Source organism: Lutjanus erythropterus, chromosome 17 (genome assembly GCF_056507025.1).
Source record: "Lutjanus erythropterus isolate fLutEry1 chromosome 17, fLutEry1.hap2, whole genome shotgun sequence".
In the NCBI taxonomy this organism is placed as follows: Eukaryota; Metazoa; Chordata; class Actinopteri; order Lutjaniformes; family Lutjanidae; genus Lutjanus; species Lutjanus erythropterus.
The window spans coordinates 11,686,739-11,713,482 of NC_139333.1; the positions used below are offsets into that span (position 1 = coordinate 11,686,739).

At 39.9% G+C, this 26,744-nt stretch overlaps 3 protein-coding genes across 3 annotated transcripts in view; 1 reads left to right on the forward strand and 2 right to left on the reverse strand.

Annotated features, from left to right (window-relative positions):
* LOC146311805 (myoferlin-like) overlaps positions 1 to 17,359 on the forward strand; it is a 33,767-nt gene extending 16,408 nt beyond the window's left edge. Inside the window, exons 18-55 of the mRNA XM_084741331.1 lie at positions 352 to 476; positions 559 to 672; positions 1,546 to 1,723; positions 1,826 to 1,950; positions 2,139 to 2,248; positions 2,753 to 2,945; positions 3,092 to 3,247; positions 3,438 to 3,569; positions 3,961 to 4,124; positions 5,290 to 5,404; positions 5,661 to 5,763; positions 6,033 to 6,175; positions 6,975 to 7,145; positions 7,424 to 7,517; positions 7,602 to 7,679; positions 7,861 to 8,042; positions 8,612 to 8,770; positions 9,016 to 9,117; positions 9,204 to 9,365; positions 9,888 to 10,053; positions 10,144 to 10,220; positions 10,378 to 10,434; positions 11,933 to 11,944; positions 12,044 to 12,142; positions 12,922 to 13,050; positions 13,219 to 13,374; positions 13,478 to 13,569; positions 13,661 to 13,831; positions 13,964 to 14,112; positions 14,554 to 14,693; positions 14,784 to 14,872; positions 14,958 to 15,053; positions 15,215 to 15,356; positions 15,455 to 15,554; positions 15,661 to 15,854; positions 16,200 to 16,309; positions 16,453 to 16,600; positions 16,697 to 17,359. Coding sequence (XP_084597457.1) covers positions 352 to 476; positions 559 to 672; positions 1,546 to 1,723; positions 1,826 to 1,950; positions 2,139 to 2,248; positions 2,753 to 2,945; positions 3,092 to 3,247; positions 3,438 to 3,569; positions 3,961 to 4,124; positions 5,290 to 5,404; positions 5,661 to 5,763; positions 6,033 to 6,175; positions 6,975 to 7,145; positions 7,424 to 7,517; positions 7,602 to 7,679; positions 7,861 to 8,042; positions 8,612 to 8,770; positions 9,016 to 9,117; positions 9,204 to 9,365; positions 9,888 to 10,053; positions 10,144 to 10,220; positions 10,378 to 10,434; positions 11,933 to 11,944; positions 12,044 to 12,142; positions 12,922 to 13,050; positions 13,219 to 13,374; positions 13,478 to 13,569; positions 13,661 to 13,831; positions 13,964 to 14,112; positions 14,554 to 14,693; positions 14,784 to 14,872; positions 14,958 to 15,053; positions 15,215 to 15,356; positions 15,455 to 15,554; positions 15,661 to 15,854; positions 16,200 to 16,309; positions 16,453 to 16,600; positions 16,697 to 16,735 — 4,772 coding nt within the window. The 3' untranslated portion in view covers positions 16,736 to 17,359. The remainder of the gene's footprint in view (positions 1 to 351; positions 477 to 558; positions 673 to 1,545; positions 1,724 to 1,825; positions 1,951 to 2,138; positions 2,249 to 2,752; positions 2,946 to 3,091; positions 3,248 to 3,437; positions 3,570 to 3,960; positions 4,125 to 5,289; positions 5,405 to 5,660; positions 5,764 to 6,032; positions 6,176 to 6,974; positions 7,146 to 7,423; positions 7,518 to 7,601; positions 7,680 to 7,860; positions 8,043 to 8,611; positions 8,771 to 9,015; positions 9,118 to 9,203; positions 9,366 to 9,887; positions 10,054 to 10,143; positions 10,221 to 10,377; positions 10,435 to 11,932; positions 11,945 to 12,043; positions 12,143 to 12,921; positions 13,051 to 13,218; positions 13,375 to 13,477; positions 13,570 to 13,660; positions 13,832 to 13,963; positions 14,113 to 14,553; positions 14,694 to 14,783; positions 14,873 to 14,957; positions 15,054 to 15,214; positions 15,357 to 15,454; positions 15,555 to 15,660; positions 15,855 to 16,199; positions 16,310 to 16,452; positions 16,601 to 16,696) is intronic.
* Positions 17,360 to 17,640: 281 nt separating this feature from the next.
* Positions 17,641 to 22,494, reverse strand: aarsd1 (alanyl-tRNA synthetase domain containing 1). Its single transcript, XM_084740447.1, has 12 exons — positions 22,177 to 22,494; positions 20,916 to 21,044; positions 20,619 to 20,778; positions 20,423 to 20,480; positions 20,147 to 20,303; positions 19,812 to 19,928; positions 19,503 to 19,633; positions 19,345 to 19,411; positions 18,677 to 18,768; positions 18,478 to 18,532; positions 18,301 to 18,395; positions 17,641 to 18,220 (listed from the first exon to the last, which is right to left on the reverse strand). Exons 1-12 carry the CDS (start codon positions 22,213 to 22,215, stop codon positions 18,082 to 18,084), a joined length of 1,239 nt encoding a protein of 412 aa, XP_084596573.1. The 5' UTR covers positions 22,216 to 22,494; the 3' UTR covers positions 17,641 to 18,081.
* A 935-nt stretch (positions 22,495 to 23,429) lies between these two features.
* ptges3l (prostaglandin E synthase 3 like) lies at positions 23,430 to 26,176 on the reverse strand. Its single transcript, XM_084740448.1, has 7 exons — positions 25,988 to 26,176; positions 25,743 to 25,856; positions 25,125 to 25,191; positions 24,895 to 24,993; positions 24,200 to 24,289; positions 24,005 to 24,067; positions 23,430 to 23,732 (listed from the first exon to the last, which is right to left on the reverse strand). Exons 1-7 carry the CDS (start codon positions 26,020 to 26,022, stop codon positions 23,724 to 23,726), a joined length of 477 nt encoding a protein of 158 aa, XP_084596574.1. The 5' UTR covers positions 26,023 to 26,176; the 3' UTR covers positions 23,430 to 23,723.
* Between the last annotated feature and the right edge of the window lie 568 nt (positions 26,177 to 26,744).

A 26,744-nucleotide genomic window follows, 5' to 3' on the forward strand; every position in this document is an offset into this window, starting at 1 on the left:
TCAAATTAGTCACTCAAAAAAGCTCCACCTTTTAAAAGATCAATATCAGTTTAAGGGTATACTAGATTTAGAATTTTTTCACATTTTACTTTTCCGTCAGACAACCTTTTCTTGCTGCTGACTGTCCACAGCAGTACATTGTTTCCTCCTAGCTTCCTACACTGGGGTTCTTGCTGCTTCCCCCAACTGGGGCTGTGCTGACCACCATCTACTGTAGGTAATACACTGACAATTGGATAAATACCTCATACAGCCCCACTTGAAATAAATGGAACTGTCCCTTTAAGGCTTTGCTTAGCTCTGCTTGAGTTAAATCAAATAGAGTTTAAGTCTGTTTCCATCTCTCCACAGCTAACACAGGGCAGGCTGAAGTGGGTTTCCTGCCTGTCTTTGGACCCTGCTATGTCAACCTGTATGGCAGCCCCAGAGAGTTCACTGGCCTGCCAGACCCATACGAGGATCTCAACTATGGCAAGGTAGAAGACTTCTCAGAATCTGTCATTTACAATTGTAACCTTTCTCCTCCTTTTTCAACATTTTATATCAATGTCTTTGCAGGGAGAAGGAGTGGCGTACAGGGGCAGGATCCTGGTTGAGCTGTCCACTAAGCTAGAGGGCAAAGCAGACAAAGCCGTAGACGGCATCAACAGTGACGACATCCTGGTGGTGCAGGTATTGTAACTATTTATCCACTGAGGGATATCTGACAAGTGTGCTTCAGGTTGACAACAGTGTGGTTTTACTGGTGAGATGTGAACTTTATGTCATCTTTTGCACCAAAACCGGGTTTACAATCTTTAAATTGATAGTTGGGATTATTTGATGTGGAGTTGTATTAAGTATTTATCTATAGTCATTGTATTAGCTACAGGAGAGGGTGGTCCACACGCCCCCAGTTTGGAGAAGCAGAGAGGAGTACCAGCATGGAAGTTAAGCAATGAACTGCTGTGGACAGGTTTAGCATCAAAATGGATTTTAGCCACTTAAAGAGGTCCAGGTGGAAAAAAATCAATGTCAGTCTAAGTGCACGTTATATTTAGAATATTTCCACTGCTTTACTTTGCCTACAGACAGGCTTTTCTGACAGGAAACTGCTGTTATAAGCCAAATATGGCTCTTTCCAGACTGGTGCCTCAGTCTGTTGGTGAATTTGTGTCTCTGGTTGACTTTAGTGTTTTAAAAGGATAGTTTGCCTTCACTAAAGTTACACAATAACATAAACAAACCAACAGATTTAGGCAGCTGTAGACCAGCAACTCCTGTGTTCTGCAAGGTAAAATTACTGAGTCATCCACTGAATTTGTTTGGTTTGGAGAGAGTGATATTTGGCTTAGACAGCCTAACAGGAAAGTGCCATTATATAACTGCGAGGTTAAAGCAGTTGAAATACTCTAAATATAGTGCACACTTAAACTGATATTGATTATATATTACTATATAATTATAATTATCCCTTTAAAAAGTCTGTACATGAATACTGAATTTCAGTTGATTAAAATATTTTCTACTTCTTGTTTCTTCTTCTGTTTTCTTCCCCATAACTAGAAATACCAGCGGAGGAGGAAGTACAGTCTGTGTGCGGTCTTCCACAGCGCCACCATGATACAGGAACCGGGAGAGCCAATCCAGTTTGAGGTCAGCATCGGTAACTACGGCAACAAACTGGACACCACCTGCAAACCGCTGGCCTCCACCACTCAGTATAGCTGTGCTGTGTTTGATGGTGAGTGAGGGAGCTGGTATCTGATCTGTTCATGCACCATGGACACATTTAAAACCAGCTGTCTTATCAGAAGGGTTTTTAATTTGTGTGTAATCTCTCCAGGTAACCACTACTATTACCTGCCCTGGGCGGACACTAAGCCTGTGGTTGTGGTTCTCTCATTCTGGGAGGACATCAGCCACCGCCTGGACACTGTCAACATCATCCTCTACATTATTCACCACCTGGTAATGCTGAATTATCCTCTGTAATCCTCAAAAACTTTGATGACAATCAGAGTCTATGATTTATTGCCTGTAGATTTGAAGCACTTTAAATATGATGTAATGTTTGGTGCGTGTGTCTACTTGTACCAGAGTGAAAATCATGTCATGATTGGAGTGTAATCCTCACCCCTATTGTGTTGTTGTTGCAGCAATCCAACCTGGAGGCATTTAAAACTGCCATCCTGGCGAAAGTCTCTGACAACCAGCTAGTAGAGGTGTGGCTGAAGTTGCTCGACCAGCTGATTGAAGATCTAGAAAGGTAAATGGCAGATACGGTGCTGCTGAAAAGTACAGCAAGATCATTTCTGTTGGCTGCGCGTCGTTTTAATGTAGTGAAAAGTCAAAGGAAACCAAAAGAGACGGACACAAATTAAGCAAACTGTGTTCAGTTTCACCTGAAAACAGGTGTTCGAGCCAGAGGGATTTTAGAGTTTACAGGGTAAACTCAGTATAATCTCAGTTTGTGTTATGTTGTCACATATGCAGAAACATGGCAGACAAAAGTAAATGTTGGTAACTTTATTTATTCATCTTCTGAATATCTATTTTTCATTCACATGTAATCTGTAATTGTTAGTTGCTTTCCATACAGAGTGACCTTGCTTAAATGGAAAAGTTATTTATTAGCATTAATCCTGTAAGTCAGGTACAAATGGTTTTCAGCATTTAACATACTCCACCCTCTTCCCAACTCTGGAACCGGGACCCTCTGAGGAGCATGTGGATGTACTATAATCCCATTTTTGTCTCTGCACTCCTTCAGTTTCCCGACGCCTGAGCTAGAGGGTCGCCCCAATCTGACCTCTCTGGACATCCAGATCAAGAAGCTGCGAGACAGCGCTCTGACCACCATCAAGGACGGAGCGAGACGCATGAGAGAGGAGGCCACGGAGATCCGCGACACTCTGGCCGACATTGAGTCCTGGGCGGACAAACTCAAAGTGCTGGCTGAAGAGGTACGAACACACGGCTGTCTGTGAAATGACATGGATCTGGGAAAGCAGCTCAGAAGTGTGCACAGATCGCACTATCTCAGGTGAAATCAGTCTCACATTGATGCAATATCTAATTCACTGTTTCTTGACATGTTTTTACCGTCCAGCCTCAGAACAGCATGCCTGACGTCATCATCTGGATGCTGCGCGGTGAGAAGAGGGTGGCGTACAGTCGCATCCCCGCTCACCAAATCCTCTACTCCACATACAGCGAGCAGGCCTGTGGACAACACTGTGGCAAGACACAGACTATCTTCTTAGAGGTACACATCCATAATCAAAAATAAGCAAACTAATAAAAGAGAGGTTGGAAAAATGAATCGTAATTTAGCAGATAAATCATTTTAAACTTAAAGGTAGCAGTTTGGTGCTAAAAGGTGCTGCACTAGAATTGATTCCACTGAAATCGTAATACTCATGTGATTTCCTTCCCCCCTGTTCCTTTCCTCTCAGTACCCCATGGACAAGAACAAGGGCCTGAAGGTGCCGGTTCAGATTAGAGTCAACATGTGGCTGGGTCTGTCTGCACATGAGAAGAAGTTCAACTCCTACTCTGAGGGAACTTTCAGCGTCTTTGCTGAGCTGGTAAATCACTTCAAAATATCATGGTCATAGCAGAGCATGTATGTCTATTTATCTCTCAAAGAAAAAAAAAGATGTTGTTGTGTTGATGTTATGTCTCATAATTGTCATTTTTGTCATCAGTGTTTATTATCAGTGTTATAATTTTTATCCTCTTTTGTGTTGTCAGTCGGTGAGGGTAGGGTGGGAAGGGGTCGGGTAAAAATATCAAAATATAGAGTGACAATCCTGTCCATTTACACGGATTTTTAAAAATATGTGCACATCTAGTATTTTTGCCAATTAAAAAGTTATTGGAAAAAAAAGGCATTGCATTAGAACTTCAAAGATCTTTTGAAGATTATTCAGAGCAAGAAGTCTCATCAGTAAACTTAAAACCTCCTTTCCACTACAGTACGAGAACCAGGCCCAGATGTTTGGGAAGTGGGGAACCACAGGACTGGTGGGACGCCACAAATTCTCCGACGTAACTGGCAAACTGAAGCTGAAACAAGAATACTTCATGCCCCCAAGAGGATGGGAGTGGGAAGGTGACTGGTTCATCGACCCGGAGAAAGCGTGAGTGTAATTGTAGATGACTGTTCGGCATCTTTTGTCTTCTAAAATGCAAAATGTTGGACCAACTGTTTTAGGATTCAGACTAGTCACGTCTATGAGACAGTTTGTCTGAAGTTTAATGGAGGTTCCCCTGCTGGTTATACTGGTCGAATGTGTGTTTTCTCCTCTGAGCACACACATTCTGTGGTCTGTAGGGGAAGTGGGCTAAGTCTGCTCCCTAGTGTTTACATTCCTCTCATGCCATGGACCATGATTTAATGACCACAGAGCTGGAAGTTATTTGCACTTACTTTTTTAATCTGTCAACTCAGGTATGACCATTCTCTGCACTTCAGTCCAAATGTACTTGATTAACTGTTTGGTTCTACGACGCCATCATCATCAGTACATGTCTTGGAGCATCTCGGGCACTAACTACTGTATATATGCAATGTACAGACTACAGCTGTCAAAAGTATTTATACTTTTCAATACTACCTGCTTAAAATAATACAATATTAATTATTGAGTATGAGAAGAACCTGTTTGTCCTGCCTGAAATTCGGCTTGCAAAATAGAACCAGACAGTGTTCAGTGACATCAAGGGGAAAGAAAAGATAGCAAAAAAGATAATGTACTATCTTGTGTGTCTAGGACATTCTTTTCTTTTTGCCATGGTACAGAAATAGGTATGGAGTGTTTTTTTTTTTTTTAATATTAGCATTGTATCTATGTTAAAAATTATATTATCATGACAATCCTAGCACAAACAAACAAAACAAAGGAAAAAAGCTGTAACAAATGCAGACTTCATATAGTGCATGAGAGAACAACATCTTTGTTTTCCTTGTCTTTCCTTTAGTTTGTTACCTATCTGCATATTATAAGTGATCCATTACAATACACAGAAAGTTTAATTGCCTAAGTGAAACATCAGTAGCTGGGTTACTCCCAGCATGTAAACATGGTGACTATTAAAACAAGCAAACCTTTTCCTCTCTCACGCTGCGCTAACGTCATTATACTGCAGTTGTGGCATGCATTGCTGTGCCAGATGTATTTGGCGAAGCTGCCACCAGAGGGCGCCCAATTTCACACAGTGACTTTAAGTAGCCTTTGTAAAAGTGTGTTTTCATGTTTCATACACACAGATGGTGCATACAGTATGTCTGACTTTGTGTTTCAGCCTGTTAACAGAGGCAGACGCTGGACACACTGAATTCATGGACGAGGTGTTTCAAAATGAGAGTCGCTTCCCTGGTGGAGAGTGGAAGGCTGCCTCTGAGCCCTTCACTGACGTGGTGAGAACAGGCCACTTACATGCAAATAACGTACAGGGAGGCTTTAAACAGCACACATACAAACACAGCTCATATCCTTGTTTCTGTGACACACAACACAAAATACAATAAATTGAGGGTCTGTTGATAAAATGGCATTACATCTGGTGACTTGCCTGTTTTAACTTTGGACTTGAGTGCAAAAGCTTGAGACTTAACTCATGACTTGCAAAGCAATGACTTGATCCAGCCTTAACTGAGATTTTATGTCACGCAGAATGGAGAGAAGAGCCAAAACCCCGGAGAGTTTGACTGTCCTCCAGGTTGGATGTGGGAGGACGAGTGGACTGTGGATGACAACAGAGCTGTAGATGATCAAGGTGCAGACATTTACCTCACCTGCTTCAATCCAGAGAGCAGTGTTTTTTCAAGTAGTTTATAGATTTATATAAGTAGTTATTCAAAAAGGCAGGGCAGAAATGTGTTAATGTTTCTTGTTTGCAGTTCTCTGACTCATTCTGGCTATTTCATAATAATAATAAATTAAACTCACATGGTGAAATTTAAACCATATGTTCTTGTATTCAGACAATAATGAAACAAAGGAAACTTGTTTGTGAGCATGTGTCTGTGTGTTTGCTCTCTACAGGCTGGGAGTATGGAGTCACTATTCCCCCTGACGACAAGCCTCGGTCCTGGGTCCCTGCAGAGAAGGTGTACCACGTCCACCGCAGGAGGAGGCTGGTTCGACCACGAAAGAGGGCTGCGCTCCCCGCAGGAGCTGCTGTGGAGGTCAGCATGGAACAACAGGGCACCACTAGGGGAGACTGGGGACGGTTGCAAACATTTGTCTCAGTCACTCAGACTATTTGGATTAGACCAACCAAATCTTTATGTATTAAACTTGCATCTGTCTGGTATTTACCCATACCATTTAAAAATGATTACATGTGACACATCGTTCACAGCATTTAGAAGTAAAATGTCGAAACTGACCTCAACGCCAGGAATGGTTGTAACATGATTAAGGGACAGTTGCAACATGTTAAAAATACATTTAGTTTCATTAATAAACTTTTGTTTTTGTATTAATAAGCTAGTATTCTGAAAATATGCATTGTTTTACAGTTATAGTATTATTTATAAAATCATGTTATAGAATTATTTATTTAGTGATATTTAATAAATAACCATAGAATTTGCGCAAACAGAGGCTTTCCTTGAGTCAATGTGCAAATGCAGCAGTTGATGTTGAATATGTCTTCTGTCTTCCTGGTGGAGAGAGGGTCTAACTGAGCATGTGCAGTATGAGTATCATCACTCTACAATGTTTCTGGTTGAAGTAATAAGACTGTTGCAACCATCCCCCGTTGCTATTGTCCCCAGTCTACCCTACTGTATATATAGTAGTACATATGCAGTTATTTTTATATAGGAAACTGATTTTGCAAAACACAGTTCTGATCATGCCACAAAGGTCGATCGAGACTGATACCCAGGTGTTTCTGGATAACAGTTTTATGTCACCATATACGTTACAATTTTGCGTTACTAATCATTGTTTCACACTGATTTTCATTTTTACTCACAGAAGCGGGACAGAGGTGACCCTGAAGGCTGGGAATTCTCTTCCCTGATTGGCTGGAAGTTCCACAGGAAGGAGCGTTCATCGGACACTTTTCGTCGAAGGCGCTGGAGGCGGAAGATGGCACCAGAGGACCGGCTCGGAGCATCTGCCATCTTCCAGCTGGAGGGGGCGCTGGTGAGCGAACAAAGGAAAATAAGTGCTTTATTGTGATTTGAAATGCTTGATTGGGTCAGGATCTACTTTCATAAAGTACGACTGGGGCGTAGAGAATATCTGTCAACATATAAGTAGGAAGAGAAGGACGTGAACCGGATCTGAACTCACTGAGTCATCGAATATTTTCAAATATTTACTTATGCATCAAACACATCTACAGTGCTGTGGTGTGTTTTTATTTGGCAGTGTGGTGTGATGCATGAGCAGGTAAAAAGCTCTGGTGGTTTAATCTGCAGGGTGTTGATACTGAGGCAAAAGAGAAGGGCTCCAAGGAAGATGCCGCCAAGCTGTTTGGTGCAAACACACCCACTGTGTCCTGCTCCTTTGACAGTGAGTGATGCACATAGTCATGACCATACAAACACATATACATGGATATTACGCTACTGAATAATGCTTTTTGTTCCTCTGCAGGGCCACATATGTACCATCTACGTGTCTATGTCTATCAAGCACGGAACATGGCATCAATGGACAAAGATAGCTTTTCTGGTAAGATTGCACTGTGCTGGTCAAAAATATAATTACATGACCAAAGACTAATATCAATATTAATACTGCCAATGGATTCCAGATCAAAAAATTAAAACTATTAATTTCAAATGAAATGGATCTGAAATGAATGAGTCATGAAAACCTGACCATTACACCTACTTTTTTCTGTCCTTCACAGATCCATATGCACACGTCTCCTTCCTGCATGTTAGTAAGACAACAGAGAAGCTGAGAGCAACACTGAACCCAACCTGGGACCAAACTCTGATTTTCAATGACATAGAGATTTATGGAGACCCACAGAGCGTTGCTCAGCAGCCCCCTGATGTTGTGCTGGAGTTCTATGACAATGACCAAGTGGTAGGTTGTGGTAGCTTTATTTAGAGAAATCATTTGTAGAACTAATATGTGCGGTATCAATAATTAAATGCACTACAAGGAGTTTTTAAAGGGTTATGAAACAGTCAGTTTAATACTGATGCCTTTATATTACTTAACATACGCAAATGAGACCATCAGAAAGAAGATGGCTATGTCTATATAGTTATTCTTAATCCCTGCCACTGGTCCAGGTTGTCATCAAAATCAGATTAAATGATTTATGGCATGCAGACCAGAAGAGCTTGTTTACATTTTCCCAGGCAAAGTTATGGTTGCCAGTTTAAAAAAAAGAAAGGGGACATTGTAATTTAGATCATTTTATTGTTATCATTATATTTAAAGTTTTTTCTTTCTTCAAAAAACACTTAATGTCTTTCTTTTCGATGTTTTTGTCTTCTTTATAGGAAATGTTCACCTATTGGGCACCAAATGCCAAAATTCTGATTTTGTGCTCATAATTTTTTGTACACTTAGTTTAGTAAACTTAAACAATTCTTTGCTAGTACTCAGGTTAAAAATATAACTGTAGTATATCATCTTCTGCCCAGGGGAAGGACGAGATGCTTGGCCGTAGTGTCTGCGCTCCAATAGTGAAGTTGAACCCAGGAATAGATCACACACCCAAACTGCTGTGGCACCCCATCATCCAGAAGGGTCGCAGGGCAGGGGAGGCACTGGTGGCTGCTGAGCTCATCCTCAAAGACAAGGTTTGCCCTGAAAGTTATGTTTTATTAGAGTAGTTCTCTGATATGTTACTAATACAAAGTATTACCTACTACAACCTTTATCACAGACAGACTGACTCACTATGTCAGTAGGAAATATTATATTTTTTTCATATCTACTAATATATCTCATAACACCCTCACATTATAAGGCACTACCTGTATATACAAATGCATTCGGTTAAAGTTACTGTAAAACATAAACTTTCTTGTGTGTGTCTTTGTAGTCGGGTGAGTCAGAGCTTCCCCTGGTTCCCCCAAAGAGAGCAGAGAACCTCTACATGGTTCCTCAGGGCATCCGACCTGTGGTGCAGCTCACCGCTGTGGAGGTGACACACAATCTTAGACAGACACTGTCCCTTTGAACTGATACATATAAGGTCTCTAAATCCCTCCTCCGTGTGTGTGTGTCCAGATTCTAGCATGGGGCCTGAGGAACATGAAGCCGTTCCAGCTGGCGGCAGTGTCCTCGCCCAGCCTGGTGGTGGAGTGTGGCGGGCAGAGGGTGGAGTCGGCCGTCATCAAGAACATGAAGAAGAGCCCGAACTTCCCCAGCTCTGTCCTCTTCATCAAAGTGGTAAACAGCAGGCTTATACACACTAGGGGGTGTAGGATGGAGAAGAAAATGCTAAACTATTAAAGGGTTAGTTTGGATTTTTTTGAAGTGGGGGTCCGTGAGGTTCTTATCCATAGTCAGTGTTTTACCTGCAGCAGCTGCTGGCTGGCATGCTCCCAGTTTGGAGAAGCAGCAGGAGTGCTGGTCTAGGAAGCTAAGCAACTGTTTACTGCTGTGGACAGAGTTGGCAAAGATATATATTTTTGCCACCTAAAAAAATGATATCTGTTAAAGTGTACACTATATTTTTTCATTGCTTTGCTTTTTCATTGCCTCTTAAACCAAACTTCATTGGCAAAATCAGTATTTTTACCTTGCAGAACATATGATTTGCTGCCCTACCTCTGATTCAGTTTGTGTTTTTGTGTGACTTCAGTGAATCCAAACCACCTTAAAAACACCTAAGTCATTATCCCTTAAAGAATCTTAAAGCTTTTGCACAGCACTATAAAGTCCATCATCTTCTCTATGTCCTCCATCCAGCTCCTTCCAAAGTGTGAAATGTACACCCCTCCCATTGTACTGAAGGTGATCGACCACCGTCCGTTTGGCAGGAAGCCAGTGGTGGGTCAGTGCACCATCACCAGTCTGGAGGGGTTCAGATGTGACCCGTATGTCATCACTGCAGAGGGAGCCATGTCGTCCAAAAGTAAGGAGGCTAAAGTAAGAATATTCAGAGATACAAGGAGATGAAAAGCCTGGTTCTAATGTTGTCCCTGCACTTTTTTTTTTTTTACAGTGGCTCTGATGATGGCTACTCCTTCCAAACATGTTGCCATTAACATGGAAGAAACAAGACCACTGCTGGAGACTCAGGTAAAACTACCACTGTGTCACAAAGTGGCTTCTTCCTCATGTTGGTCATAACTGTTCCTCTGTCTCAAACACACATTAAGTTGTCTTCTTGTCACTAAGACGTGCAGAATTTGACTCTCTAGTCAAATTTGACAAACTGTATTACTCTGGCTTACAGTTCATGTACAGCATGTCAGCTGCTGTCAACAAAATGGCTTCCCCTACCTCCCACTTTGTATGTATGGTTAATTATTAGCCTGTCGCTTTCTAATTCATAAGGCTGGGCACCAATGACACTGGAAGGCTGTGATCACTTAATCCACAATGCCACTAATCTACGTGGGAATCGTCACAATAACTGCAATTGTACTTATTTTAATTGTTCACTGATTTAATGAGCACATTTAATATTTTTTTTTCACAGCAGGGGCGTAACACTGAAATGGGCCCCAGAACAAATTATGTCCCCAGGAATTTAACTCACATGGAACCTGATTTTGCTATCAGACCATCGCTGTCATGATGTTCCTGGACTCACAGTTTAAAATATTCTTCTTAAAGCAAAAGTTTGACATTTTGAGAAATGTGCTTATTTAATTTCTTGCCAAGAGTAAGATGAAAAGATTGATACTGTGGACTGAATATCAAGCTATTGCTATCAGCTGTTAGCCAAGCATATTGACAGGAAATAAGGGAAAACAGCTGGTTTGCTACTATCTGTCCATCGTTTAGAGCTCAGTTCCCAGGAGTCTCTGCTGGTTGTCTTGCTACCGCTTGCTAATAACCAGGCTCAAGGAAGTTACTGTCCCTGACCAAAAAATTATCTGGTACATAAAAGACAATCTGCTGTTTTTACACTTCGGTTTTATATGGATTAAACAAACAAGATTGGGTGTTAGTGCATCACATATTTATTCACACTCAACTGTATGTGCAGCATAGGTGTTTTCATCTGGATGGGGGACAATTATGTTAGTGCTTAGCGACACATTGATTGATTGTTAAATTCAGGTGTGTGGTGCACTGTTGAGGACAGAACATGATAAACATTTATGGAAGGGATGTAACCAAGTATGAAATTATAATAATTTTTTAGTGTTCCTGGACAAACTGTGACTTCAGGCACCATAGTAAGCTAAGCTAACCAGCTCTGATAGCTGTAGTGTCATATTTAGCAAACAGGCATGACAGGGTATCAACCTTCTCATTTAACGCAACGCAAGAAAACGAATAAACCTAAAATGTCAAACTATTCCTTTAAATATAACAAAAGCTGAAAACGCTGAATAACACAACAAGGCTCACAGGCGCCAGACAAGAAATGTGTCTTAGAAATGTTAGTCAGCGCTACACTGAAAGAAAGATGAGTCACTATTAAATAAGTCAAGATTAAAAACATTGAAACATTACATTGGCAGGCATGGATGCCAGTAAACCACTTTTCACAGTTGATGTCAGTAGGCCCCTCAGAGGCCCGGGGCCTTAATGTAGTTGAACTTTCTCTTTGTTACGCCCTTGTTTTCAGATTTGCTGTCAGTTGTGAAATTGCAACCAGGATCTCCTCATCAAACTCTCCTTCACTATCATTCACCATTTCACTTTCTTATCAATATGTGCAGCCTGTTGTATGTACTGTAAATGTGTGTGTTTGCATCTATGTTACTGCTGTATGTGTATGTACTTGTGACTTCTTTTCTGTTTTGTGTCACACACTGCATCATCTTTCTCCAAAGCATGTAGAGAAGGTGAGAGTAAACAAGAGAATATGACTGAGTTTCAGATTCTTAAAATAAATGCAGAGAATAATATACATGAAGATTAAAACTGTGCAATTCGATCTTTAGGAAAAAGAGACGGTTGATTGGTGGAGTAAATTCTACGCTTCAACTGGAGACCAGGAGAAATGTGGCCCGTACCTCAAAAAAGGATATGACACGCTCAAAGTAAGTCGACCTTTTCCAACACAACACACTTTGCAGTATTTATTCACTTTTATGTTGCCTTATGTCATGTCTGTGTAAACAGTGAGCATCACTAAGATTGGGTTGGACCAAGAAAGATTAATTTAATATTAGATTAGATTGGTTCTAATCAGAGTTTAGCAAAGCTAGGTTTAAAATAAATGAAAAATAAATTTGAGTCTATTTATTAAGCTCTAATTTCTCCTCTTTTAATAGAAACTTATCAGCCGAATTAATGCAGCAATGTGGCCAAATAATAAAAGCTTAAAAACAGAACACAGCACAGGAAAAAAGTGACTGCCTGGAGGCAACTGGCAACAGATTGGAGTGAAGAAAGAGAAAGAAGGGAAAGAAAGAAGAAATGCATCATAAAACTCAATTGGCTTGAGTCTGTACCTTTACCTTCTTTGAGGAACTTGATTATTTTGCTCAATCCAAGTAAAAAAAAAGCAGATATTTTAAAAGCTAAACCTCCTCAAGTGTAGGTCTTAAGTTAATACTGGATCATGTTTTAATTTTGAGTTTAAAGTTTTGGTGCAACATAATTTAATTTAATATAGTTTTAGAATAAAAATTAAACTGAGGTATAAGTTTCATTTTAATCTTTGTTCATTTTAAGCTAGTTTTTAAGTTTGGTGCAACATAATTTAAGGTTAAACCATGACTACTTCTCCCTTGTTGGTAGAACCCAGCCTAATTGCTGCAAATTGTGCAGAAGCTCTCTTGAGCCGTAGATGATTTAAATGTGACTGTATTCTCAGGTGTATGACTGCGAACTGGAGACTGTGCCAGAATTCAAAGGACTGACTGATTTCTGCAGCACCTTCAAACTACAGCGGGGCAAGAATGAAAATGGGGACGAAGACCCAACTGTGGTTGGAGAGTTGAAGGTAGTTTGACACCATTCAGAACATTAAGACTTGATTAGATACTATCAAACATTGTGTAAAAGATTTTGGCAGAAGCCATGTGGTGAATAGCAGCTCAGGACCATTCCCAGTTCTTGAGATTGACAAAACAGAGAAGGTAAAGTCTGGTGTGTGTTCTTGTACCTGCAGGGTTCATTCAAGGTGTACCCTCTGCCAGACGACCCAGGTGTTGCTGCTCCTCCCCGTCAGTTCAGAGAGCTGCCGGAGAGCGGACCTCAGGAGTGCGTGGTCCGGGTTTATGTGGTCCGGGCCATCGACCTGCAGCCCAAAGACAACAATGGCAGAGTGAGAATGAATCTGTTTAACCAGCAATAAAAGCAGCACATGTCGACACACGTTAGCCCAGTCAGCATCTTCTGTTTGACCTTGTGTTTTCTCTCCTGCTCAGTGTGATCCATACATAAAGATATCACTGGGAAAGAATACGATTGACGACAGAGACAATTACTTACCCAACACCACCAGCCCAGTATTTGGAAGGTAAAATGCTACGAATGGGCAAGTTTAAGCAATGGAGAATATAAGTTAGTCCACCTGCTCATTTCTCAGACACTTCCTTTGTTTTGTTTAGGATGTTTGAGATGACGTGTTTCCTGCCCCAGGACAAGGACCTGAAAATCTCCGTCTACGACTACGATCTCTTGAGCCGTGACGAGAAGGTCGGCGAGACAGTGATCGACCTGGAGAACCGCTTCCTGTCCCGATACAACTCCTACTGTGGCCTTCCACAAACCTACTGCACGTAGGGAAATCTGGGTGTGGGCAGTCTTAGAGCTCAAGGGGAAATACATTTAAATAATAAGTAATAGATATTCAGAAAAAAACATCTTGATATGATTAATTTCTCGTTGATATTTGTCTCTTGCCATCTTAGATCTGGTATCAATAAGTGGCGGGACCAACTGAAGCCATCTGAGATTCTGGAGAACCTGGCTCGTCTCAAAGGCCTGTCCAAACCCAGGACTGAAGACAACGGCACCTCACTCACCTTCAATGGCAAAGAGCACACGCTGGCTGAATTTGGTAATGCCAGTGTTTTGAAATGTCCTCATTTAAAATGTGATAGATTCTAATATTGATTGGTTAGTCAGAGGTACAACCCACATTTACACTGATTACAGTGGTGTTATTTACAACCAGAGGCATTAAGTAATCAGTTATTTTTTTACCTCTATTGCTAATAAAGGATTTGCGGCACTATTTCTTCGGCACTAGTTATAGTGGCCTGCAGTTCACTTAACTTTTTTGCTGATCTAATCTAATATAAGCTTAATAAAATTGGCTGGAGTAGGAAGTGTGGGTGATGACGCAAGTATACTTGAGTACATTTAAAACACACTATTGCTCTTTTAAAGTGATACAAGTAATAGAGTGCCACTGACTGAATCTTCCCCACATATAATATGATATAATCTAGTGTGGCATAGTGAGTCTAATTAAGGTGCAAAATGTTTTCTAATCCAGAGAACAACAAGGAAGTTCATCAGCACTTGGGTCCGGCCCGAGAACGACTCTGTCTGCATGTGCTCAGAAAACAGGGACTTGTCCCTGAACATGTGGAGACGAGGACCCTGTACAGCACCTTCCAGCCTAATCTCTCTCAGGTTAGATATCACTGCTCAGACATACTGTACTTGTATGTGTCCACCCCGGTACAGCCATTTTGTAAAAACCTCTATATTGTGTTCATTTAGGGAAGCCTTCAGATGTGGGTGGATGTTTTCCCCAAAACCATCGGCCCCCCTGGACCTCCGTTTGACATCACACCACGCAAGCCTAAGAAGTAAGTGCTGTGCAGCTCTTCGATGCTTCATCACTGGTCGCATCGGATGTCATCGAGTTAATGCTTCCTGTGTTTGAATGCTCAGGCATTTTCTGCGTGCAGTCATCTGGAACACCACAGATGTGACTTTAGATGAGACGAGCATCACAGGAGAACACATGAGTGACATCTATGTCAAAGGGTAGGTCTGACAAATCATTTAAATGAACTTAAGCCTATGAATTTTATATACACTGTTTGAATTTAAAAATATATTAAAAGCTAAACTGTACAGTTGAGGATTACTATGGAAACGACTGGGGCAGGATGATGAATGCTTACAGCTGTTTATCCCATTGCCAGCTGGATGCCAGGCATGGAGGAGGACAAACAGAAGACTGACGTCCACTACAGGTCTCTGGACGGAGATGGCAACTTCAACTGGAGGTTCGTCTTTGACTTCGACTTCCTGCCCGCTGAACAGCTCTGTCTCGTGTCCAAGAAGGTGAGACTTGTCCAGACTATCAACTAATTGTCTAACAAGGCCAGCATTTTTGAAAGTTCTCATCTAAAACATGTTTTCACGTGTTCTTTGTTCAACAGGAGCGTTTCTGGAGTCTTGACAAGACAGAGTTCAGGATTCCCCCCAAGCTGATTGTTCAGATATGGGATAATGACAAATTCTCGCTGGACGATTACCTTGGTAAGACTCGTCATTTAACCAAGAACACTTAACTTGTTTCAAGTGTTTGGTTTACCTGACGACCACCATTACAACACCACTGTAGTATAACACTCTGTGATCACAGGTACACTGGAGCTGGATTTGCGTAACCTGGTCGCTCCCGCAAAGACTCCTGAGAAGTGTTCTCTGACGATGATGGACGATCTGGAAATTGGAACTCCAAACAAGTCGGAGCACGCCAAGTCTCTGTTTGCTCAGCAGTCGGTCAGAGGCTGGTGGCCCTGTTCCATTGAGCAGGATGGAAAGAAGGTCCTGGGTGTAAGTATGAATAGAAAGTACACCCAGTGCTTATGGGTGCATTTTTTTTGGTAAACTGACTTGTTCGAACTTGTGCCATTTAGCAAATGAATGAAAGATTTTTGCAGTGGACTGTGCACAGGAATTTTGGAATGACATCAAGGACAGTGTTGAAGTGTTTTGGGTTTCATGCCTCCCACTCTTGTCTTCAACCTGCATAGAGTGACTGACAGATCAAAGTCAGTACTTTACCCACAGACTTGGACATGTTTTCCAGCTAGATAAATGGATTTCTGCTCCAATTCACATCTTCATTATTATGTTGTTGTATCTTGGTCATTATCTCTGCTCGTCTTATGTTTCCAGGGAAAAGTGGAGATGACACTAGAGATTGTAGGTGGTGATCAAGCAGACGAGAGACCTGCAGGAAAGGGCAGGGATGAGCCCAACATGAACCCAAAACTGGACCCTCCCAAGTATGAACTCTATTTTACATTCTGCAGATTGGATCTCAAAAAACATTTTTTCTTAGTTGCCATTTAAATAAATACATTTTTGGGATGGAAGAGTGTAGTTTTTGTTAACAAAGACACCCTTCCTCTTTTATTTTCCCCATCAGACGCCCAGAAACATCCTTCTTCTGGTTCACCAACCCATGTAAAACCATGAAGTTCATTGTGTGGCGAAGGTTCAGGTGCCTCTTCATCGGACTCATCCTCCTCATCATAGTGGTTCTCTTCCTCGCCATCCTGCTGTACTCTTTACCGGTAAGGACAGACAAGAGGGACCTTCTGAGAGCGTTGGTCACATATTCTGAAATCATTTGGTCCATTGATTGTTCTCTTTTGCCTTTTTTTTTTCAGAACTACATCTCAATGAAGATAGTGAAACCATTCAAATGATCTGAAAAGGACGATTCAAACGTGTCTACAGGTTCACATTAACTGGCCACAACTACTGCCAAACCATCTCAATATCTTTTATATTGCCTTTAGTATTTTATAAATGGGAAGGGGTGCTTGCACATTTGCACTATATTGTCATATTTTACCATGAACACTTTGGCTACACCACCAAACTGTGACAGACTTGTGAGCAATACGTTTGTGATTTGTTTCTAAACCACTGCTTTTATCACACACACACACACACACACACACACACTGGGTGATGAGAAAATAGAACCCCTTTTACATTTCAATCCAGTCGGACACAGCAGTCCTGTAATCTGTTTTTGTTGGTGATGGTGTGCAAGAGGTGGGAATTTTTGTATCGTATTTGTTGACTGGTTATCTTGTATTTGATTTCACATTATTGTGGGGTGTTTCTAGTACTTTGACAGACTTTACTTAAAATAAGTTGAATAATGACAGTAAATCATTTTCACCAAGATAGTATTTATTACAGGACTGTTGTGCTTGATTGCATTACAATGTACAAGAGTTTCCATTTTTCTATCACTCAAAGTAATCCTGCCGAAAACAACTTAAAGAAATAACAGTCAATGGTGTCTGTCTTTTGTATATTGCATTTTCAGATATTTTAAATTAAATATAGTAAAATATTATTCAAAAGCTGTGTTGGTGTCAATTTCATCAGTGGGGAAAAATGCATGTTTAATGTTTCTAAAGGTGCCCATGGGCAGTCCTTTTTTTTTTTTTTTTTTTAACATATTACAGACTAAACTACTGATCAATTAACCATTACAATAATCAATCAATCATTAATTGATAATGAAATATTAGTTGCAGCCATACTTTTAAGGTGCCTAAAATAAAAATGACTCTTGAAGCCTTTATCATCACAAACAAATTGTTCCTGATTGTATGTTTTCATCATGATTATTTAATGCTTGCTGATTTCAATGCCAGAGACAAACAAATATGAGGACGGCATCATTTCAAATATTAAAATATTTGGTTTACATGAGTCACTGTGTAGATGTAACACCAGATTATGTTGAAAATTAAGCATCTTTCAAAGAGTATATTTGAGTTTACTCCTGACCTTGAAAACATAACGGTTAAAATTCTCCTAAACTTTCAAGACTTTTTACAAACCTGAGGCAAGGTTCCAAGTGAATAAAACAGTACATAGCATTACATACATTAGATATGTACAGTGCATGTTGTGCAGACTTCCCAATTATATACATTTTTCACATTATTAAACCACAAATTATGAATAAATCTAAATGTATAGCTTCTTATCATATAAACTATATATTTGTATTGGACCATGGCTGGCTTTATTCTTCCTCTGAGGTGTGATGTTGGCAGTGCTGCTGCAGAAGAGCTTCCACTTCCCCTCTCCGAGCCAGGCTGTTGGCTTTACCTTGGAATCGTCCATTTTTTCCTGCACCTTTCCCTTGGAGAATCTCCAACACCCTGGAAAGCACAGACAATCATACGGTACTGACCTACAGTATTAAAGAAGAGGTTAAACAAATATATGTGGCGTCGCTTACCGTGGTCCCAACTCAGCCACTGGTCCACTGGGTCCAGCCAGAACAAACAAACCAGGTCCCTTCTCTTCTCCAACAGTCAGGAAAACCAAAGTTTCCTGAGAGCAGACACAACAAGAGGCTTAACAAAAACATTTAACTGCCTAAACCAAGAACTAAGCAGCTGGGTTATACTCTTACCTCAGTGTTTATTTCATTGGCAATGATGTTCATGAACTCATTGTCACCCTCTTTTCTGTATGAAGAAATAGAGACGCCATTGTATTTAATGTTTGACCAGGTCTCCCTGGTGATGTCTGGGTCATTGCTGTGGGTTTTTCAAGCTGTTTAACATAAAGGCAAAGTATAACGCTGTGCCTTCTGTAAGTAAAAGTCTTACTTGTGCAGGCTGAAGAAGTTTCCTCTCCGAGGGTCGTTCTTAAAGTTCTGAGCGATGAGGACAGCCATGTCTCGTAGCAGGCTCAGATTAGTCTGCCCAAGACATTTTTATGATGGTTAGAGAGTCTATTTGCAGTGTTTGTTGAAGCAAACGTATTGTATACGGAATATGTGATACAGTGCTTCACAAAATCCTAAAATTCTCATTCTCTAAATGGGGCCCTCTTCTGGCGAGCAGCAGTAATTGCTTATCAACAGTTCTTAAACACAAAGGAATATGGGCAGTGTATGTGGTGTGTTCCAAATGCACAGAATGTGGATTTTGTACACACAAGAAATAGTGAGTGTGTGCTGTGAGCTTACTGGACACACTCAACCAACCCAAAATGCATTGTGTCTCCTCAGACTGTGATGGCAAACTGCTAGACAGACTGTTCTAGCACCACACTGTGGCTGGTAAGAGACATGGTTGGCTTAAAAAAAGTAAGAATGCTCAAGACCCAGAACATTAATTTAAGATTAAAATGTGGAAGCTCACATATATAATATACTGTAAAATGTTATGTAAATCAGTAAATGCAAATGTGTAGTAGACAGTATGTTAGTATGCGACACGGTGAGTGCATGAACGTTTAGAGAAGAAATCACTGATGATGATGATGTTCTTACTTTCTGTAGCAGCTTAACAGACTTCTGCAACTTGTCAACCGCCTCAACGTGCTCATCAGGTCCAGTTCTGTTGAACGATAAAGAGGATTTTTTTTCCACTTCAAACTCTGTGAATGAGCTGCACTCACATTGGTGATATTTTGATGATTCAGACTTACTTCAAAAGAGACACCAGAGATCGCTCTGTGCTGTAGCTTTTCTCAGCATATTTTAATACCCTGTTTCCTGCCAGGAAGATCAGGTTGGTTTTGTTCTTCTTGCCTTTCTCAGTTCCCAGCAGCTTAATTACCTAAAATTCAGATAAAGAGAACAGAAGCACACGATGAATCATTTATTAGAATCTTTGAGGTGCACATAATGTTACAAATGCAACATATAAATATGCATAGAGTGATGTATTTACACTTTTATGGATTTAAATGTTCATATTTGAGTGCTGCTGTGTCTGTGTCTGTGTGAAGTTGAACCTGTAAGTGACTGAGGTTAGACACATGGGTTCCACAACACATGTTGGCATCGACACCCTCAATATCAATGATCCGAATGGGCCCTGCATGGTCATCTGGTAGCCCTCGACTCCTGACCTGGTTCACACAAACGAAACTCACGTAACATGCTGTCTGTACATGTAAAGTCTTTTTTTCTGGTCACGTTAATAGATGCAGTACATTCAACAGAAGACGTGTTGAAACATTATCTATACCTTGACTTTGAGCCAATGATGACAGTGAGAGGACTGCATTTTAGCAGCGGTAAATATATATATATATATATATATATATATATATATCAGTATATGCACCTTTTCCACAGCAGGATCATCTATAGAGAGAAGCTGAACAGTGACGGGAACATGGGCTCTGATCTTTTCGTTTACAGCTTCCTCCAGGATCCGGAGCTGGTCAGGCTTCACAGAGGGAGTGTCCAGCTCAATGGTGCTTCTCTGACGCCCCAGTTCCCTGAAAAATATAAATAAAAAAAAATTAGAGAGGCAAACAAAAAAGTTATGTGTTTTTAATGGTTTTATGTTTATATTTTTATGGTCACAGGGAAATGAATCTGTGCAGGGGTGGCGCACCAGGATGTGGTCTTGTATCCAAACAATGTGTCTGCCAAAGCTGTGACCAAGTGTTGACCTAAGAGTCAAAAAGAAAACAATCAAAGCTTAGAACAATTGTGTGATAAAAACTACGATCATAGTTCATCTGGTAAGTACTCCATACTGAACATGTACAACAGTCCATCCCTGACCTTTTTCGTTCAGTGTTACTCACCTGAGTGTTGCTGCATGTGGTCAAACCTCCTCTCCCAGTCGACCTTCACATGCACCTCCTGACCCTCCTCCAGAGGTGAACACACAAAGTGCACGGCCTCGGGCCCCTGCCTCGTCACCCTCAAAACTGGGACATCTCCAATCAGCCCGTGGTCATCTGGCTGCAGGAGAAAAATAAAAAAATTATGGTAATATCATATCTTTAGGCGTTGTTTCTGATACAAACAACTGATGTACACTGATAAGTTTTGTTTGATGAAGAAACTGAAATATAGTACAACTTTAAAAAACGGCTTACTTGACCACCTCCCTCAGGAAACAAGATGGTGTCTTGGAGCTTGACGTTGAAGCCCGTCAAAGTTTCTTTCTTCCCGTTGACTTCTTGTTTGAGCTCTGCTGGCTGGCAGGATACCACTGAGGTAGCAAACTACAAGGAAAACCATAAAATGAAAATGTATACTTTACAAGAAGATTGAGAGTGGCACGCAGATTAGAATTAATGAGTGTGGGTTCAGGTCACCCTAAATCAAAAATACACATCTTTCCTCTTACCTATAGTGCTATTTATCCATTAAGCTTGCTTTGGTGTGAGATGTCTACTTTCTCTCAAAAGAAACTCTAATGGAACTGGATGCTACTCGGTTTGCAGTGCTCAAAGTGGCAAATAAATAAATAAATAAATAAATAAATAAATAACATTTAAAAACAATGCCTTATTCCAGAAACCATGATCCAGTTCTCAAGATAATCCACAGACCTTGTTGTGAACAATTTCATGCAGGAACTGTTTTCTTTCTACTGAACTACATACACCAACCATTTCACCACACAGAAGGAGGCCTGCGTCTACTCATGGATAAGAGGCTCATAGTTGTGACAGCATGGGATGTAAACATTAATAGCGTCCTCAGCTGAGCTGTAACCTCTCCTCCATGAGCAGATGTACTTCCTCCTGTGTGGTGATACGGGTTGCCAGTGAATTTCAGTATGAATAATGTATTTCCTACATGAAACTTCTCACAACAAGCTTTGTGGATTATCTTAAATAGCTAGGTCACGATTTCTGGAAAGAGATACAGCAGCTGAGTTTATCAAATGAGCACCACAAGCAGAGTGCCATCTGGCTTCATTATAATTTCATCGGATGAGAGGCAGACATCCCCAGAACTCGACAACTCACATCAAAACAATCCAAAACGGAAGAAATTGCACTGCAGATACGAAGACAAATATGTATTTTTGATTGTGGGGTGCACTGTCCCTTTTTGATAATTGGTTCAGGATGACAATATGAATGAATTGTTAGCTAAGAATACACATTTGGCTGCTCTGTAGTTGCCATGTCACTACATTATTTCTCTAAGCCATCAAGTACCAAACGTACATTGCCCTCAAATAAAGTTAAGAGCAGTTAGGTACGGTGGTAGGTTAACTAGTAACTACTGTTCTCAATGTAGTTAGCAACCATGCTAAGCTCTTCTGCAGAGAATGAATTTGACAAGTGTTTTCGCATGCTATAAAACACTTCAGCGACAAACTGTCCAGAAACAGCTTCATACCTCTTTCATATAGCAGTCTCGTTGACACTGGAAAGCCATTTTGGAGTGTTTTTGAAGAAAAACTCTACCTGAAACACGAGTGAATGTTATACAAGCATGGATGGCAAGTAACTTACTCCGACAGGGTCGTGTCCAGAAGAGAACCCTTGATTCTTGCAAAGTTCTCGCGAGATTTGTACGCGTTGTTTCTTCATTGTGCACGTCGTATGAATGAATTACGTTTTTTATAATGTGACAAAGCTGTGGTTAAGATCTGCTTAGATTTAGGGACAAAAAAACTCGTTTAGGGTAAGGGAAAGCACGGTTTGAACTGAAATTATTACTCTCGCGATATCTTTCGTGGATCTGGGGTTCCCTTCGAAACACAACTCGTTTGCACCATCAGCTAAGGACGGCTAGCAACAAAGACCAAACTTAGTTCCACTACGGTTGGTACCGACTTGTTTTACAACGTGACAGACAACCACACAAACGCTTAAATAAAGGAAAATGTCAGTAAAGATAACTTTCACCTTTTACGTTTGCAGGTGAAACATAAAGCCTTATCATAGGAAAGGGTCCATGAAACAAAATAAAAAAGGGCCTTCACAAAACACAGTTAGAATTATGTTTAAAAAAAATGTGCTAGAAGCTTATAAAATACAGTGTATGTATAATGACAATATTACACAAAACATGAAATGCATCCAACCATCACCATCCAAAGCAGTAACAACCAGTGGCTTAAATTATCACCCATCACCAAGACTCGTCATTTGCTGAAACATTTTTGATAGAATGAAATGAAAAATTATAATGATTATAAAAAATTCTCAACGTATACTTTTATGTCTTTCATTTCATTTTATAGGCACTCCTATTTTTCTCACCCATTTGTCTTCTTTGTGTGTTTATAACTCGTTTGTCATACATACCATTTAGACATTGTAAATTTGAAATGAAGCAGTAGGATCGGGCTACTTGTAGGATGGGGTTTGTTAAAATATATCAAAATGTATTTCCTTAATATAAAGATAAAATAAAAACAGAAATCTTGCTGATATTGACACATTTTACAGATTTTTTCCCACAATAATCTACCATTTCCACAAGACACTTTCTTGCTTTATTTTTATTTTTGGTCTGTGTTTGTTTATGTTGCCATGTGTACCAGTGAATAAAGAAATAATGACTTAAGCTGTCACCCTTATTTCTGTTTTACTGCTATCTTTTGGACTCATGGCAACAAACAACGATTTTTTCCACCACAATAATCCAGTTTAAAGCCTTTTATTTATACACCACATCATAAATGGCCAAACCACTGTTGATAAAACTTATTTTATTTTATTAAAATTGACAATGATATGTCTGTGTACAGTGAACAGTAACATGTCAATAAATAATATCATAGAAAATATCACATGTGTAAAAACAGTATTTTGGACGATCAATCATCAAATCAGCTGCAAACACTACAAGCTTCGGCAAACATAGCATCGTCTTCAGCATCCTGAGAAATAAAGTTATATTGGCTTCCAACACAGGAGAGGAGAGTACTGAGAGTCTCAGTCAGACTGCAGGGGAAGAAAGAGAAGAAAGTGTTCAATGATTATGTTTAAATGATCAATAAAATAATGCGTTTTAAAGTCATACATACTGAGCAAAGTGAGCCTGTGAATTTGAGTGAATATAAACTGTATGTCATGGAGTTCGATTATTCAAAAGGCTGTAAAGGGAGGATTGTGTGTTTACCCATTATTCTAATGGCAGTAGTCATTTTTTCTACTGTTGAGGAAAGTAAAACTTCTAACTATAACCTCTCAAACCACCAGAGCACTGCACTTACATCACTAAGATCACCCATATCTGGTGCTTCTCCTTTATTACTGGCAGCCATATCTTGGATCATCTGAAAAAGTAGAGACACATCTGACTTCAAACCATCAGAGAAATAATGTGAATATTTCAAAGTACGTGGACAGTTTTGGAAGCTCTTGAACATTTATCTGAATTTATTACGAGACACATTTAATATACTCACATCCACATATCTACTGTACTCTTCCTGTCCCTCGTCCTCTTCATGCTCCCAGTCCCTCCAGTTATCAAAGTCCACAGCAATCCAGCTGGGCTGCAAAAAGGAGAAACAACATAATGTTACATTTAATTTAGCAAAATAAAGCTGAGAGGGGATGCAGAACCACTCTGCTTTACTTTTATGCAGTTGCTTGAGGTTAATTGTCATTTAAACTTGCAGATATCACACGTCAAGCTTGTTTTTTCTGACATAGCAGCAGTGCATGGTATCACTTTATTTGCAAAGTGACACTGTTGAAGTGGGGAAGATAATTAGTAGTTTGATGTATATCATCAGAACAGGTTGTAGAAGATGGCCGCCCACCATAGAGTCTGGTTCCACTCGAGGTTCCTGCCTGTTAAAGGGAAGTTTGCTCTTGGTGGGAATTACTGGATCTCTGTAAATACTATTTTAAAGAGCACGGTCTAGACTTGCTCTATATGAAAAGGGCTCTGAGATAACTCTGTAATTACATGGTGCTATATAAATAAAGACAAAAAAAAATCAATTTTAACCTCCCTTTATTCTCTTAAAAATAAAATACAAACATGTCATTTCTAAAATCATGAAAATGTTTAGATCTAAACATGGGGAAATGTGGCCAATGCTAAAAAAAAGAGACTGATCAATTTAACAAACGCACACATATACAGACTTACCCTGGCTTCATCTTTCTGGAGACGAGGCCATGCATAATCAGGCTTCATCTTCCTCAGCAACACATTGATGGTGCGGTCATACACTCTTTCTCTGGAGTCCTTTTAAAGTATTGAAAGGTTGAAAACACATTTATTTTATTTAACATCATGCTGACTGACTATATATCTCTACATGCAACATAATAAAGTTATTCAATTTGTTTCATCATGTGTGAAAACTGGATGCTTACATGGATTTGAACTTTTTCGTAGAAATGCACCTCATTGTAGATCACGTCATCATCAACGTTTTTGCAGCTGTTGTAAAGACAGGGCAGGGTTGTCAGGGGAACGATTTAGTTTTAAATATGCACAATTTGCAACGTTTTATAGTACAGACAACTGGCCACACACTGGACAAAAACAAAACAAAACAACAATTTGTGTGAACTTAAAAAAGTTTGTGTCCCGACTGCTTTAAAAGTTTAAGTTGACTGAATCTGAAAAAAGAAGTTGAGATAAATTTATAAGGATTCAAAATAAAACTGATATGAATTCAGTCATACTTAAGAAAACAGTGAATATTACAAACAAATGTGATTTCCTTTACATTTCCTCAGTTTGAAAATTCAGTTATTAATTTCACAGAAAGATTTTACAGCTCCAGTGAATTTATTAAATTTTAAGTGTAAGGAAGTGGGCTGAATTCAAAACTAGCCTTCATGCTTCAGCTTCATGGATTGTGCACGTTATGATTCACTCCCTGAAAATAAATGAGTTAAGATTTTCAACAATCCCAGTTGGACAGGTATATTACACCAGACAGAGACAGAGAGCAAGACTCCACTATCAAAAATGTTTAAACTCACCATAAAATCATTTTGTCTGGCTGGATATCCACCTGGACATCTTTAGGTTTCTGAACCATGAAGTTGATGGTGACATATTTCTTTCTGTCAAACCACAGCGCACGTGCTGGTTGGCTGTTAAGACACAAAGAAACTGTTATACTTCTGAATCAAATATGATCATTTGTATTAGTTTTTTGTTAGTGTTAAGTGAAACTCTTCTTAATCAAAATGATGAGTAAAAAAAGCACGTGTTGGTCACTTACCTGTCCTCTGGTCTAACAATTTTGGGCTTGTTCATTCTAATTCCTCCACAGAGCTAAAACTTTGACCACCAGAGAGTGTAAAGCATGTGGCTTGTTCTTCGTTCTGTGTGCTCTAAGGCACTGACAGGACACTGAAAGATATATATAGAGCAGTTGGTATCAGCTGCTGGGAGATTTGCCTGCTACAGCCCCCTTCCCTGCCCTTTATAGTCTGTCTGTGGAACTCTCGGGAAAACAGATGTGTTTTCTGGGTCCTCCAATAGTCCAGCCTCCCCCGACTGGGGTTGAGAAGGTGAAGGAGGGGGCAGGGAGACACAAAACAGAGAAGTACATATCAACAAATGGGACCTCTGAAAATGTAGAAAAATCACTAAGAACCATAAAAGTCAAGTGTAAGTTATAATCAGACAGTCTGTATTGTCTCTTTTAAATATGGTATTATTTTGACTAGTTTTTTTGTCTTTGTAAGCTGTAAAAATGCTGCAAAATGTACTTAACTAGATTAATAATACATATAATATATTAGAAAAGCATTTCATTTGAACAATCCAGTAAAATACAATTCCTTAAAACAAATTACACAGATTTTAAAAATCAGGGCTAAATTGGCAATAAATAAAAATGGATTGCATAGATAAATAAATCATATCATATCACCATGATCATAATTTTTTTGGAGAGACTTTTATACAAGTAGAGTTACATAGAAACTACTAATGTTCAGTGTTTTGTAGTGTGGCCCCCTACTGGTCTGGAG

Coding starts and splice junctions, on each gene's coding strand:
- ptges3l (XM_084740448.1), bottom strand. CDS start 26,022: ATGAACAAGCCCAAAATTGTTAGACCAGAGGACAG. Junction 25,857..25,987: donor ATTGTTAGACCAGAGGACAG/GTAAGTGACCAA, acceptor GTGTCTTAACAG/CCAACCAGCACGTGCGCTGT. Junction 24,994..25,124: donor ACGAAAAAGTTCAAATCCAT/GTAAGCATCCAG, acceptor ATACTTTAAAAG/GACTCCAGAGAAAGAGTGTA.
- aarsd1 (XM_084740447.1), bottom strand. CDS start 22,215: ATGGCTTTCCAGTGTCAACGAGACTGCTATATGAAAGAG. Junction 20,304..20,422: donor GGATACAAGACCACATCCTG/GTGCGCCACCCC, acceptor TATATTTTTCAG/GGAACTGGGGCGTCAGAGAA. Junction 19,412..19,502: donor TCTCTGGTGTCTCTTTTGAA/GTAAGTCTGAAT, acceptor ATCGTTCAACAG/AACTGGACCTGATGAGCACG.